This window comes from Sander lucioperca, chromosome 8, assembly GCF_008315115.2.
Source record: "Sander lucioperca isolate FBNREF2018 chromosome 8, SLUC_FBN_1.2, whole genome shotgun sequence".
In the NCBI taxonomy this organism is placed as follows: domain Eukaryota; kingdom Metazoa; phylum Chordata; class Actinopteri; order Perciformes; family Percidae; genus Sander; species Sander lucioperca.
Genome location: NC_050180.1, coordinates 15468233 through 15484363, shown reverse-complemented (window position 1 = coordinate 15484363; position 16131 = coordinate 15468233). Strand labels below are relative to the sequence as shown.

General features: G+C 44.3%; 1 protein-coding gene across 1 annotated transcript in view; it reads left to right on the top strand.

Moving 5' to 3' along the window:
* itgbl1 (integrin, beta-like 1) overlaps positions 1 to 15602 on the top strand; it is a 33204-nt gene extending 17602 nt beyond the window's left edge. Inside the window, exons 6-8 of the mRNA XM_031285129.2 lie at positions 677 to 817; positions 3205 to 3351; positions 15403 to 15602. Coding sequence (XP_031140989.2) covers positions 677 to 817; positions 3205 to 3351; positions 15403 to 15587 — 473 coding nt within the window. The 3' untranslated portion in view covers positions 15588 to 15602. The remainder of the gene's footprint in view (positions 1 to 676; positions 818 to 3204; positions 3352 to 15402) is intronic.
* Positions 15603 to 16131: the final 529 nt, after the last annotated feature.

Genomic DNA, 16131 nt, shown 5'->3' with positions numbered 1-16131 from the left:
CCATTCTCTAATAGAGTACTAATTTTATAGATTTTATAGAGCGTGTATAGAACATTTTTGAACAGGAACCGGTACAGGAGCGGTAATCTGCTCTGGTAAAGCTAGGGCTATGACATTTGGGGCAGACATAAAAATGCATGGCTCTATAAATCCAGGGCTTCAGGGTTATGAGGGTGGTGACTGGTGATGGAGACCGAACCTAGGGCCAAGGGCCAGACACGCGCCACCCACAGACCACAGGCTTGCCAGCTGGCCTGGCTCCCCTGGGGTTCCCCGTGCTCTGTCATTGCTGATAAGAGAAAATAGGATTTCCACTGGCTGCTGCTCGGCTGATGCCCTACTAAGATGTAAAACAAATGAGAAAGAGACAAAGAGACAGAGACATCGATAAAGGAAGACAAAGTGAGACAGAAGGAGAACTTTTATTTATCCTGCATTGGCTGCAGCCTAAAGTAGAAAACTAAATCCTTCCACCCACACCCACATCTGTGCCAGAAACTTGTTCCTTGTTAATCATTTCACGGACAATGATTGTATTTAGCATTGTTGTTTTTTCACTTGACATTATTGATTTATTTGGGCTGTACAAATGAAAAAAAAAAAAAACTCAGAGAATTAATACAATGTGAATTTACAGTATGTATGTATGTGCGGTTGTGTTTGCTGTGGGTGTTAGGGACCTGTGTGTGTGGGGAGTGTAACTGTTATGATGTAGATCCCTCGGGCGACTGGGGAGATATCCATGGAGACACCTGCGAGTGTGATGAGAGGAACTGTCATGCAACCTACGACCGATACACAGATGACTTCTGCTCAGGTCAGCATGCTGTTTTTGGATTGGAGAAGTGGTTTAAGATTTGGGAAAATATGCTTGTTTGCTTTCTTGCCAAAAGTTGAGAAGATCAATACCACTTTGGATAAATATGTACCTGGAGCCAGCAGCTGGTTAGCTTAGCTTAGCATAAAGACTTGAAACAGGGAAACAACTAGCGTGGCTCTTTCAAAAGGTAAAAAAAATCTAGCTACAAAAAGTGTAAAGTTACAATTTTCTGTTGTACAGGGGCAAATGTGCCAGACTATAGACCTCAACAGTCCCGCCCCTCCTCTGAGAGACCTTAGGTTCTGGAAGTAAGTTTCCCATTCGTTTATCCCATTGACGTCTAGAAAAATCTGTATATAAAGAGTTTTAGACCGTGCCTTAGGCTAACCAACTACGACGTGACTCATAAGCATACATCATATCATTTTGAGTGAAAAAACTCTGTGTACAAATTTTCATTTCTTAGCGAAGGAACTACCGCGCACCACTGAACAATATAGCCGAAGACAACCGCGAAAGAGCCTCTTGAACAACTTCCAATCCGACGACAGCCTCGTGCACTTTTTCCTCCAAACATAGTGGTTTTATATAGTGAATGTACAATTAATAGCAGTTCTTTCAGTAATAATCGTGTAATGATTGATATGACTCATACAGTATGAAAGCTACAGTAGCCTAGCTAAAGTGAACAGATAATGTTAACTAACGTTACCAACCTCCCTGCAAAACTCACCACAACTTTGTAGGTCTTGTCCCTCATGCTGGCCCTCACAAAACCCACAAGCTGACCCTCGGACACATTACATTCAATAATATGACCCGATTTAAAGTGGTTTTCACCCCTTCTTTTTATTAAAGATCGTACAGTAGACAATAACATTACAGTAGCCTATACAGTACAGCAGCAAAGACTCTCACGGACTTTTGTGGGGTTTAACCAAACAGTTACATGAGTTCCACCAATCAGAGGCATCACTGTGGGATTGTGGGATTGTTCAGGATTGTGGGTAATGAAGTACCTATCCAAGACATCGCAAATAAGACATTTATCTCAAAACAAGGTTGGTGCCCCATGAACTTTTGGCGTCTATATGAGCATATTACAATCACTTAGTCACGTCGTAGCTGGTTTTAAGTTTACCATCGACGGTTACGATTTTATGGCTTATACTCCAATTGTCAATGGAGAAATTGTATTGTATTCTTACTTCCAAGACCGGCTGTGGGAGGGACTGTTGAGGTCTATTTCTTTGCCGGGACCAGTAACTTCATGAAGTTTAAGCTGGCTGCTTGGCAACTGCTCCTATTCAAAAAATAGTACAGCACATAATCCAGGAAATAGGGTTGTCCGTTGCACGGATTAAACAAATGGCAGATGTGTTAGTTGGTGAGCTTTAGAGGTGCTGGTAGGAAAAAATGTTTACCTTTGGACGGAGCCAGGCTAGCTGTTTCCAGTCTTTATGCTAAGCTAAGCTAACTGGCTGCAGGCTCCAGTTACATATTTAGCTACCGTGCATATGTGGGAGTGATATCAATCTTCTCATTTAATTGCTTGAAAGCAAATAGGCATATTTCCCAAAATGTTAAAGTCCTGCCAAATAGGAGAAGTGGCTGCGTTATAATATTGTTTATGCCAGTACCATATATTGATCGACACTTTTGAATAGTTCAGGCAGTTCCTTGCATAACGACAACAGCTTTCCATCTGCTTCTAATACTCTGGTGCAAGTTTGAAACCGTAAAAGTGAACTTTCCATATGACTTATTAATAAACTAGGGAGGGATGGCACCGTTTTCACTTTTTCTCTAAAGGATTAATGAACAAAACATGATGGATGCTACCACTGTGCCTACTAATAACTTATATTCCAGAAAATGTATTTTAGCATCCTAGCATATGCACAGTTAACAGTCCTTTGGTGCATATAGTTCACTGTTTGAGAGAATGCAGACACAATTCCCATCTTAATGTTTTAATTTTTTTCTTTTTCCATCAGTTTCTCTCTCTCTCTCTCTCTATCCGCCAGACCAGATCAGGTATAATCATTGCTGGTCATCTAGCAGCTTAGAGACGGCCAGACAGTCAAAGCGTGTTTAGCAAATGTTCAAAGGACACTAAATTCCTCCTCATTTTATCACCTTGAGCGTGTCCTGCCCCTTGTTCATTTCTACTACCTCCCTTGCTCCCCTTTCTCTCTCTCCCTCAAACACGAGTTCCCCTTTTGCCCTCTTTTCTGCTCCATAACTAATTCAACTCTCCAGTGTGCCCAACTTCACTCAGTGCTGTTTTTCTCCCTTCAGTACGCTTATTAAAATGTTCCTTGTACAAAGCCACTTTGTTTCACCTCTCTGCTTCTCCACCTCTTCTTCTTTCCTCATGGCAGGTCATGGCCAGTGTAATTGTGGCAGGTGTGACTGCAAAGAGGAATGGGCTGGGAAGAAGTGTGAGCATCCTCTATCCTGCTCCCTGTCTCTGGATAGCAGTCTGAAGAAGTGTCGAGGAACGTCCAATTTGCCCTGCTTCGGACGAGGTACCTGGTCTTCCCATCCACTCCTGTTACCATGGTTACTGCAGCAGGTCTGCACTCTGTCCTCACCCCTTGGTGTAAAATAGGCCATTTCCAGTGTATTACATCTCTTAATCCATCCTTAAGAAGGCTATAAAGGCACCAGGGTGATCAGCAATCAAATCTGATAGCATATTTAAACCTGAATAGAAAAGCAACCACTGTGCATTTATTGTGTTGCACATATCATATGCATGCATGCATATGCCGGTTTGTATTACTGCTTGTAAATGTGTGTTAGTTCTTTGTATGTGTTTGTCCTGTTATATGTGCACTAGTGCTTATACATATGTTACTATGTATATATGTAAACGTTTATGTGCGTGTGTCAGATTAAGGTGCACTGTATGCCTGGAAGCCATTGCTGGAACAGGTCTCTCTCAATAGAACAAGCCATGGGTCGGTATGTCTAGATTTATTACACTGCACTTGTTTTCTTGGAGCCTCCAATTGTTGACATACTAATCTTATTAGACTCAGATAACATTGTAAACTCGTGTTAGCAAAAGCAGAAGTCTAGGTTGGGCTTCCCTAGTTGTCCCAGTCATGCACCCTTGGGCCTATTGATTGATGATAGTAAGGTGAAAGCGGGGGAAATAGATACTCTAAGAACATACAGTAAGTGTATATTTTAGGGCTCAAAAAGAATAGAGGCTGTTTGTGTGTTACTCATGCAGTATCTGCCTCTTGTGTGTGCATAATGATATATTCAAATCTTGCTGAATCCTGATTGGTGCAGATGAATTACGTGACTTTGCCTTCTCACAATCTTCTGCCCATTTAAAGCAGTGAGCTCAGACAAAACAGCTTGGCAGAAATTTCATAATTAAAATAAGCAACTATTCTAACTTTGGCATGCATGTGTTTGTTTATAGAACATTCACTCACTCATAGTAAGAAGCTGATTGAGAAAATGTTTTTTTAAGGGCCTTTACATTGTGTGATTCTCCACAATTGCTTATAACTATTTAATAATGGTGGATTAAGAAACAAATGTGAAACCAGCGCTGACACAGGGCTGTGGAGGTCTGACAATGTGAGACTAGTGAAACTGCAACAATGTTGTTTTTACTATTTCTGTTCTTTAATTCTTGTGCAGGAGTAAAACACCACACATGCAGTCAGACCATTAACTTCTCAACTGCTACATCAATTGATGCTCAAATCAGTAATATGATTACACTACACTTCTACAAATGTACACAGCCCAAAGCTTCTCAGCCAAAAAGGGGAGAACAAATTACTCACCTTTTGCAAAGCTGCTCTGTTTAATCTTAACAGGCGGTGGATGTAAAAACACCTCTGGCCACATCTACAGTATACTTTATTAAATGTAAATATCATTCAATTCAATAGGGTGAGGTGAAATCACATTCAAAGTCAAGTAAGCCAAAACGTATGGCATTTAAGACACAGTCTAGCAAGTTTTCATCCAATCAGCTGAAGGAAGGGTTCACATTAATGAAATTTGAGTTAAGACAAATAATTAGTTAAAAGTGAATTCATCCATAGAATTGCCAGACAACAAAAAGAAAAAAGCCAAAATTGTGGTATAGCTTTGCCAGAGAGCTGCTGTGCCTATGTCCAGAGGTAACAAAGCACAATGGTCATGTTACTGTTGTTCTTAGACTGCCTGACAATCTGCATTGTTCAGATGTACGCTATGGCCATTTGTTAGTAAGATAAATTGTCTAGTAGCAATGCAGTGCACACATACAAGTCTTCGAATGCATTGCTTCTACCTGTATTTTACAGTATTTATGTATTTTATGTATTTATGCAGCAACCTTAATCAATCAGCATTACAGTGCTGTTTGGGGCATTGTTCAATGTGCTCGAAATATATAGAAATCAGTGTACCTGTACTTCAGAATAAGAGGACAAAAAGGAAAGTTACAGTAAAGCCTGCTGTATTCTGTTGGTCTCACGGTGATTCAACTCAATTGTTTCTATTATTATTATATATTCAATTCATGTAGTTGGCGGTGGGCGACAAGGAGCACAACCTGCTTGGTCCCAGGGCTCTGCAGATTTATCAGGGCTTAATGTGAAGCACTGATTTCCTGTTTCTTTTGACTGTGGAGGAAGTCAGTGGGGAATCCACACCCTTTCAGTCACTGCTGTGATCCAAATGAAAAGAGTGTGTGAGATGTGTTTCTTACTGTATGTTATTATAGTGATCATAGACGTTTCTCACACCCATGCATGGAAAAGCTTCGGATTAGAGCAGGCACCTAAAACACATAGGGCAGGGTTGCTACTATGGAGACAACTACATTAACATCACCATGAGCCAATAATCAGTGGCAGTTCTAGACCATTTTAAATGGAGGGGCCAGGCTGGGGCCTCATGCGATTTTAGGGGTACCAAATATGTTAAGTGTTACATACCACCATCCTCCATAGGTTTAGTTCTACAAAAGACCAATGATGCACATCTATCTATAAATTGCAGGAACGTCTGTCCGTCAGTGTGTGTGTGTGTGTGTGTGTGTGTGTGTGTGTGTGTGTGTGTGTGTATGTTATGCGCATATCTATCGGACCATTAGTCCGATGGATTTCAAACTTGACAGGTGTCTTGCTACAGGCACGAGTAAGTGCGGTGCCAAGTTTGACGTTGTTTGGATTAGAAATGCAAAAGATATCGTTAAATATATAGGTAAAAGAAGCACACACTGGCTTTTGCCGCTCTAGCCGCTGGCCACTCCCCCTCTCACACTGTGGACCAGAGACAGAGAGCAGCGGAGCTTTGGCAGCTAAAATGTGACATACACCTCAGACCCACAAAAATGTGCAAAGTAGCACTACTTTGGACTGTCTTTGACTTTGAATAAACAAACGAAATTTAAGGGCGTTTCAGAATCCCACACATGCAAAGCACAACCAGACAACAAGTGCAGACAGAGCGTGATGCCACTTATAGGCAGGCTATTTCTCTTATAAAGCGAGACGTATCTGTATATACAGTATGTGTGTCCGTGTTTGGGGGGAAGGTAACCTACCATCAGCAGACGCCACATGCAGAACACAGCGGGGGGACTCTTTTCCCGCTATTGTATTAAATTGCTGTGAGCTGGCAGAACATAACGTAGCCTAATCTCGGAGATTATTCCTTCAGAGCGCTGTGCAATGCGAGAAAATCTCAGAGTTGAACCGGGCAGATACATCAGTTTTCATCACTCACCCTGTGTCGGCTTAATTAAGTCGCCAAAATACCCCCGCAAATCAAATCCCCTACTTCACCGTTAACCGTCAAGCCACTAAACCTATGGAACAGGACACCTCTGCTGAAATGTTAAATTCGTTAACGATCTGACACAACACCGTCTCTCTCTCTCTCTCTCTCTCTCTCTCTCTCTCTCTCTCTCTCTCTCTCTCTCTCTCTCTCTGCGCGCACACACACACACACACGGTCCGGTTCTGGTGGTTGATGAACGCAGATATGTGCTGATTAGCTCTTATAACGGGCCGGGAGGGTAACGCACTTCCATGAGTCCATGACACTAATGTCTGATTACTCCACATTTTCATTGTGATATTTTGTGATTACATTCTGAATCTGCAGCGTTCTCTGTCAGGTAAATACAGTAGTAGTAGTACAATGTCGTCCCCTGATGTAGACGCTACACTGTAAGTCAGCAGTAGGCTATGCAGTGGAGTTGCATATTAAGTGGTTTGGGGTCATTCTGTAAGTCATTTTGGGGTACAATTTGGTTTTGATGAATTCTACAAGCAGCAATACCACAGGCCAAGTAATCGCCCGTTCCAAACAGGCACATTTTCAACGGGCTAGTATAACATAGACACAAGAATACTCATTCAGTGTTAACCAACATTTAATGTATCACTGCACATGAACAATATCCACTCTTTGGGGTGGAGTTAAAAATGTATTAAAATATATGCCACAGTTAGGGGGGCCAGAGGGGGGTCGTGGCTTAATATTAAGGGGGCACTGGCCAGCCTTGCCCCCCCCCCACTAAAACTGCTGCTGCCAACAATGGCACAATAACAGCAATATGGTAAACAAAGCTCACATAGCCTACTATAACTACAATATGAAGCCTCAATCTTGGCTAAGTGCACTCTGCAAATATAACCAATTTGGTGCCTTTAAATACATCAACTATTCATTACATATTGTGTCTGTTCCATAACAGACTGGTTTTGACTGCCTCGAACCAATTCCACAACAACAGCGTTGGGCAGACATGGTGCCCCCCCTCGCATAATGAAACAGCCAAGATTAACTTGTGCTGGAAGAGTTAATTAGCTTTAATTCCTCCAGCGGCACCTTTAAATTATCTCCAATTACTGCAACAAAACGGAACTTTAAATTACCCTGTGCAATAGAACAGTTAATAGGATCCATCAATTCTTTTCTTTTAAAAATTGAATTTTGTTTTAGCCATCCCAATCTATTCAGTGACAGTTTAATGTGTCCATTTACACCACACTGCACAGTGTTGAATAAATATTTCCCAATGCACACACCCAAAGGAATAGAGTTAGATTCGAATTTTCAATGTTGTCAAATACTGTATATCGGCATTTTTGTTTTCTCGACTGCCCATGACCAAATTTTCGTATAGGAGACAATAAAGTCTTATATTATCTTATCTTATTTACAACTGGGAATCAGAATGTATAATGTCTGCTGAGGCCAACAATTTACATCTATTAGATGTTAAAAGCATTGTCGGTATGTCATAAATTCACACTGTCTTCTTTTCCTGCTCCTCCTCTGTTAATAGTAATAAATGTCTGAATGTGCTGTTTACCGTCTCTGTTTAGATGGGCTGTGATAAGGAGGAAGGTTGACTGTGTGTGTGCATGCATACCTTTGTGTTTAGGGTGGCATGTGTGTGGTCCATTTACTTAACTTTCTTTTTCATATGATGCTCATAAGTGTTTGGACGATCACAATGATCGGAAGCAAACAGTTGTAACAGAGTTCATTGCAAAGCTTCATTAAATATGTATGGAAAGAAGAGGGAAAGATAGTGAAAGTGTGAAGAGCACAATGAAGTGAGACAGGAAGCAGGGTGGGAGAGTAAGAGAGAGAGAGAGAGAGAGAGAGAGAGAGAGAGAGAGAGAGAGAGGGAGGAGAGAAATTGAAGTAGACAGACGTAGAAAATCACTTAGGCATGGATGAATGCGGCTGGTAGAGATGGCAGCTTGAGTGGAAAAGCCTTGAAATTTGAAACAGCAGCTTCAGAGCTTTTCTTCCTGAGAGGTGGAGGCACATTCTTTACTGCGGTATTTCCTCAAGGAAACACCTGCTTTCAACATCTTTCTGCTGATTCTTGGGATTCCTTTCCCTGCTTTTTGAAGTGTGGCCTGGCCTGTGGTAGACATTAATTATGTGTGTGAGATTGTTAAAGGCACAGTGTGACGTGTGTCACAGTAAAACAGAATATATAGTATATAGTTATACTATACCCAACACCTTCCTCTCCTGTGTTGTTAGATTAGAATGAGTAAAGAGAGAAATTAATCAACTGGACTGCAACTACGCTCTTCAAACATGTACCACTATAATATTGTTCTGCTAGCTACTACCACCCTGGAGCCAATGGTTAAGAGAGCAGTTTTATACAGTGTGATGGAAGTCACACATTTAATTCGATAGATGCTCCCAGATCCAGGATGAATCATAAAACACATTGTAACATTTAACAGGAAGAGAAAAGAGAGGGATTATGATGTATAAATATTCAAAAATGTTTGGTTATATATATATTTGGCAAAGGGATAACACAACAATTTTCAACAAAGATAGTGAGCAGCAATATCTGTGTGTTAGTCGTGGCATTTCCCTTGGAAAATCAGACCCTCTTTCTCTGTAGCTATGGATGGTGCGAGTATTGCTTGCCTATGCATCTAAATGAATTGATTACTACAGCCTACCTATATTGTGCACTTTACTGGATTTGCTTAAACAACTATAATACATAGTTCCTGGAACCATCACCTTATCGTGTGTCCCTATGAACCTGAGGGCTGTGTTGTCTGGAGCTTTGTGCTCCTGGTAGGGTCTCCCAAGGCAAAGTGGTCTCAGGGGAGGGGCCAGACAAAGAATGGTTCAAAAACCCTATGAAAAAACGAGGTAGAGATGGAGTGACCCTGCCCGGAGGAAGCCCGGGGCCCCCGTCTGGAGCCAGGCCCAGATGGAGGGCCTGTCAGCGAGCGCCTGGTGGCCGGGTTTGCCACGGAGCCCGGCCGGGCACAGCCCGAAAAAGCTACGTGGCACCTCTCTCTCCAACCCATGGGCCCACCACCTGTGGGAGGAACCACTGGGGTCGGGTGCGCTGCCACATGGGTGGCAGTGAAGGTCAGGGGCCTCGACGGACCAGACCCGGGCAGCAGACGCTGGCTCTGGGGACGTGGAACGTCACCTCTCTGTGGGGGAAGGAGCCGGAACTTGTGCGGGAGGTGGAGCGCTACCAGTTGGATCTGGTGGGGCTTACCTCTACGCACAGTCTCAGTTCTGGAACCATACTCCTGGATAGGGGTTGGACTCTTTTCTTCTCCGGAGTTGCCCAGGGTGTGAGGCGCCGGGCGGGTGTGGGGATACTCACAAGCCCCCGGCTGAGCGCCGCTACGTTGGAGTTTACCCCAGTGGACGAGAGGGTCGCCTCCCTACGCCTGCGGGTTGTGGGGGGGAAAACTCTGACTGTTGTTTGTGCGTATGCACCAAACAAGAGCTCGGAGTATTCGGCCTTCTTGGAGACCTTGAATGGAGTCCTGTATGGGGCTCCAGTGGGGGACTCCATAGTTCTGCTGGGGGACTTCAACGCGCACGTGGGAAATGATGGAAACACATGGAGAGGCATGATTGGGAGGAACGGCCTCCCTGATCTAAACCAGAGTGGTTGTTTGTTGTTGGACTTCTGTGCTAGTCATGGATTGTCTATAACGAACACCATGTTCGAACATAGGGATGCTCATAACTTGGTACCAGAGCACCCTAGGCCAAAGGTCAATGATCGATTTTATAATCGTTTCATCTGATCTGAGGCCGTATGTTTTGGACACTCGGGTGAAGAGAGGGGCAGAACTGTCAACTGATCACCATCTGGTGCTGAGTTGGGTCAGAGGGTGTGGGAAGACTCTGGACAGACCTGGTAAGCCCAAACGGGTAGTGCGGGTAAATTGGGAACGTCTGGAGGAGGCCCCTGTCCGACAGACTTTCAACTCACACCTCCGGCGGAGCTTTTCGTGCATCCCTGTGGAGGCTGGGGGCATTGAACCTGAGTGGACAATGTTCAAAGTTTCCATTGCTGAAGCTGCAGCGGGGAGCTGTGGTCTTAGGGTCTTAGGTGCCTCAAGGGGCGGTAACCCACGAACACCGTGGTGGACACCGGTGGTCAGGGAAGCCGTCCGACTGAAGAAGGAGTCTTTCCGGGATATGTTATCCCAGAGGACTCCGGAGGCAGTTGCAAGGTACCGAAGGGCCCGAAGGGCTGCAGCCTCTGCCGTGAAAGAGGCAAAGCAGCGGATGTGGGAAAAGTTCGGAGAAGACATGGAGAAGGACTTTTGGTCGGCACCAAGGTGCTTCTGGAAAACCGTTCGCCACCTCAGGAGGGGGAAGCGGGGAACCATCCAAGCTGTGTACAGTAAGGATGGGACGCTGTTGACCTCAACTGAGGAGGTAATAGGGCGGTGGAAGGAGCACTTTGAGGAACTCCTAAATCCGACTAATACGCCCTCTATGGTAGAGGCAGAGCTGGAGGATGATGGGGGATTGTCGTCAATTTCCCTGGTGGAAGTTGCTGAGGTAGTTAAACAACTCCACAGTGGCAAAGCCCCAGGGATTGATGAGATCCGTCCAGAAATGCTTAAAGCTCTGGGTGTGGAGGGGTTGTCTTGGTTGACACGCCTCTTCAACATTGCGTGGAAGTCGGGGACGGTGCCTAAGGAGTGGCAGACCGGGGTGGTGGTTCCCCTTTTCAAAAAGGGGGACCAGAGGGTGTGTGCCAATTACAGGGGTATCACACTTCTCAGCCTCCCCGGTAAAGTCTACTCCAAGGTGCTGGAAAGGAGGGTTCGGTCGATAGTCGAACCTCAGGTTGAAGAGGAACAATGCGGATTCCGTCCTGGTCGTGGAACAACGGACCAGATCTTTACTCTCGCAAGGATCCTGGAGGGAGCCTGGGAGTATGCCCAACATATGCATGTGCTTTGTGGATCTGGAGAAGGCGTATGACCGGGTCCCCCGGGAGATACTGTGGGAGGTGCTGCGGGAGTATGGGGTGAGGGGGTCCCTTCTCAGGGCCATCCAATCTCTGAACGACCAAAGCGAGAGCTGTGTCCGGGTTCTCGGCAGTAAGTCGGACTCGTTTCAGGTGAGAGTTGGCCTCCGCCAGGGCTGCGCTTTGTCACCAATCCTGTTTGTAGTATTTATGGACAGGATATCGAGGCGTAGTCAGGGTGGAGAGGGGTTGCAATTTGGTGAGCTGGGGATCTCATCGCTGCTTTTTGCGGATGATGTGGTCCTGATGGCATCGTCGGCCTGTGACCTTCAGCACTCACTGGATCGGTTCGCAGCCGAGTGTGAAGCGGCTGGGATGAGGATCAGCACCTCTAAATCTGAGGCCATGGTTCTCAGCAGGAAACCGATGGAGTGCCTTCTCCAGGTAGGGAATGAGTCTTTACCCCAAGTGAAGGAGTTCAAGTACCTTGGGGTATTGTTCGCGAGTGAGGGGACAATGGAGCGGGAGATTGGTCGGAGAATCGGCGCAGCGGGTGCGGTATTACACTCAATCTATCGCACCGTTGTGACGAAAAGAGAGCTGAGCCAGAAGGCAAAGCTCTCAATCTACCGGTCAGTTTTCGTTCCTACCCTCACCTATGGTCATGAAGGCTGGGTCATGACCGAAAGAACGAGATCCAGGGTACAAGCGGCCGAAATGGGTTTCCTCAGGAGGGTGGCTGGCGTCTCCCTTAGAGATAGGGTGAGAAGCTCAGTCATCCGTGAGGAGCCGCTGCTCCTTCGCGTCGAAAGGAGCCAGTTGAGGTGGTTCGGGCATCTGGTAAGGATGCCCCCTGGGCGCCTCCCTAGGGAGGTGTTCCAGGCACGTCCAGCTGGGAGGAGGCCTCGGGGAAGACCCAGGACTAGGTGGAGGGATTATATTTCCAACCTGGCCTGGGAACGCCTCGGGATCCCCCAGTCGGAGCTGGTTAATGTGGCTCGGGAAAGGGAAGTTTGGGGTCCCCTGCTGGAGCTGCTACCCCCGCGACCCGTTACCGGATAAGCAGAAGAAGATGGATGGATGGACTATAATACATTTAATACATCATGATACAGACAATACACCTGTTTGATAGGTGCTTCACTTTGTGTGCTAATTAAATGCTTTCATTCACACCACAGGATGAGAAAGGCACAGAGGGGGCAGTCATTTGACTGGATTTATTATATTTTGTGTGATGGTGGTCTCATTGCAGCTGTCACAGAACTGAAAATGAAATCAAGTCAAAAGAGAAGACAAGCTTTGGAGATAACAAGGCTGCCAGAGCGGCTTTAAAACTGCCAATCCATGGTTTTAGGTTATTTGAAAATCTTGTGGAGTAGTTATTTCCAAAATCCACTTTCAATCTTAGTCCATTTTTGTTTTAAGTAGACTATCAGTCAATGCATTTAGATTTTACACAGCAGCCTTATTTATGTCTGACCACAAAGATGGTGTAAGTGTAGATGTAGGGGCAATGCAAGAGCATTTTTGCACTTTTGCTTTTGTGTTGGTTTCACAGCTCTATGGTGTCACAGCTGTGGTTGTGTTATGCAGATTAGCCAGTGCATCACAGTGTTGATACTCATTTTTGCATGGGAATGGGCATGCATTTTCAGTGCGTTCAGACCACTTTTCCTTAAAATGGGAAATATGTGACACTCAGACACTAGTTAGGAGAGTCACACACATCGCCAAAATTGCGTAAATCTTTTATTGATGCAGCTTTCCCTTTTTCACATTTCAGTGTGTCTCTGTAACAAATTACAATAATGGATGATCTGCATTGCAGAGTGTATGATGGCTTTCCCTTTAAGTTAAAGTCCCTAGCCATGTTCTATCTGCAGTCTTTGATTTGAAGTCCTGCGAAATCGTGCATGATTTAAAAGGGGGGAGACTTAAATTAAAACCTCAGATGTGGCACCTGGTTGTAAAATGTGGAGTACACAACTTTTGAGCATAGACTCCAAGCTCTTCTACAGAGACTTCAGGTTTATACATTGCAGATCAGAAGGAGTATAGGATGCATCCTTATGGAGTGCTCTACATTCATGTTTTGGAAGGGGCTTGATTGCATTGGGACTCTGCGTCTCTTGGAAAACAGCAGTTTTCTCTGGCGAGAAACTTGCTTGGACTCTCCTCCTATCCCATTAAGAAACTGCCCGGCTGCTTTTAAAAAGAATAAGGGGAGCTGACTTGATTGACCATTATCCAAACCTACCCTACCACTTGCGGATTAAGTATTCATCTATTTAACAAAGTATTAATCCTGCCCTAGCCCCTTTCCAGTGTGTGCAGCACTACAACATGACTGAACTGGCACCATTGCTCACTAAAATGGCAATAATGAGTTTGCCACACCCTTACCCTGTGTTTTTCACATACATGTGTGCCCTGTTTTATGAAAACAGAGCCAAAATGTCTTAGGCTTGTGTCTACTGATGTGACTTTGTCATGAAGGTGTTGCTCACCTTAGACAGGATGACAAATTAAACATAAACACACACAAACACACACACACATAAACAGACACTGGTGTAGACGTTTTGATGTGCACAGAGATAATCGATAAGGCAGTGGTGCTATGACATTAGCGGTTGCTAGGGTAACGTCCCCAGAGCAGATGGTGGTATGTTATATGTGAAGCAGGAAGAGAGGTTGCGAGTGTGTGTGTGTGTGTGTGTGTGTGTGTGTGTGTGTGTGTGTGTGTGTGTGTGTGTGTGTGTGTGTGTGGTCATAAAAAGTGACAGTGATGTGACATGGACAACACATTAGATGACACTGTCAGTTGAGTGGCTGTCTTGCAAATTCATGTTCGGCACTATTTATTGCCCCTAATTCCACTCAATGAGTCATCAAAAGATAAAGATAGGCGCATACACATTATGGATATGTTTTAGGGGTTATTTAGTGGCAGTAAACACAAAGTACCCGGCAGGGCTGCACACAGAAACACTCAAGAGTGAATAATGATTGTGCAAAAAGGATATACCCAGCTCAATACAAACAGGAGAAAAGAGAAAGAGAGGCACTCAGTATACTGTGTTTTAACCATCTGTCTTCTCTGGGCTAGGAAATTCCCTTTGTGCAATTATCTGCATTCTTAGGTTGAAGTAGATTAAATTTCACCGCTTAGTAACATTGTTGCTTATGTATTATTATAGTAACATTATCAAAGAAAAAAAATAGTTGTCACTGTATGTAAATTATTTTCAGCAAAAAGTTTGCATGTATAACAAAAATCTGTCATACAAGGCATGAGCATTGACAAAAAAGTGACTACCACTTTAGAAAGCATGCACAAGCATCTTTTTGGCCTACACTACGCCCATAATTACCATACGTCTGAGCAGCCTAGTGAAATGATCAATGAGCAGGTACGCTTGCACACCTCCAATGATAGTTCTCATGATGATAACTACATGATGTTTTTCTAATGAGCTTCACCATTAGCAAAGCATGCTCACTCAGCACGTTCCCTGTGGCCTTCGCTGGCAGTTCGCTGATTGAAGTGGGATAGCAACATCTCGAAGGTGTGGGTGTGTAGCCTATGTGAGTGTTTATTAGAGTGATGGATTTACATATGAGATTTCCCCGTGTGACTGGAGGGAATGTTGTCAGGCAGATTAAGTCTGATTGAAAATGAGTCATCGACTGAACTGTATGCAAATGACCCACCTCAGTTACAGGTTGGATTAAAAAGAACTCAATTAAAAAGCATGATATGACACATTTCAGGGAAAGAAAGATTCTATGTGAGAAAATGTCTCTGTTTTTGTAGGTCAGTGCCAGTGCGGACTGTGTACTTGCTACCCACCTGGGGACAGTCGTGTTCATGGCAAAAACTGTGAGTGTGACGACCGTCAGTGCGAGGACCTCAGCGGAGAGGTCTGTGGAGGTGAGAGCACACACACACACACACACACACACACACACACACACACACACACATACACATTCATCTAATCTTTGTGTCCATTAAGGGCTGCTCAAGTTGTGTTAGCAACAGAGGGAATTGACAGAACATGGCAATAAACAGATGGCAAGTCTACATTCCAACATTACTGTTCAAGCTGTGTAAAGTAGAGAAGTGGGAGGCATACTTTAAAGCATCTAGTGTTCCGTGCTGTTTGTTTTTAGCATAAACAATGGGCCTCACGCAAGAACCACGTGGACGAACATATTGGTTCATGGCACATACACAGTGTTGGGGAGTAACGGAATACATGTACCGGCGTTACGTATTCAGAATACAAATTATGAGTAACTGTATTCTGTTACAGTTACAGTTTAAATAGTTGCTATTTAGAATACAGTTACATTGTTGAAATCAATGGATTACATGACCATACTTCTCTGTTTCACGAGTTTATTCACTCTCTGAATAAATTAAGGCAACTCCATGCATTTCCCAGAAGCCCCAATGTGAAAACGAAAAAATTAGATATTTGCGTGATCACTGATAGAGGTAGAGATGGAGCAGGAACCGGCACAACAGAGCCAGGGCAGG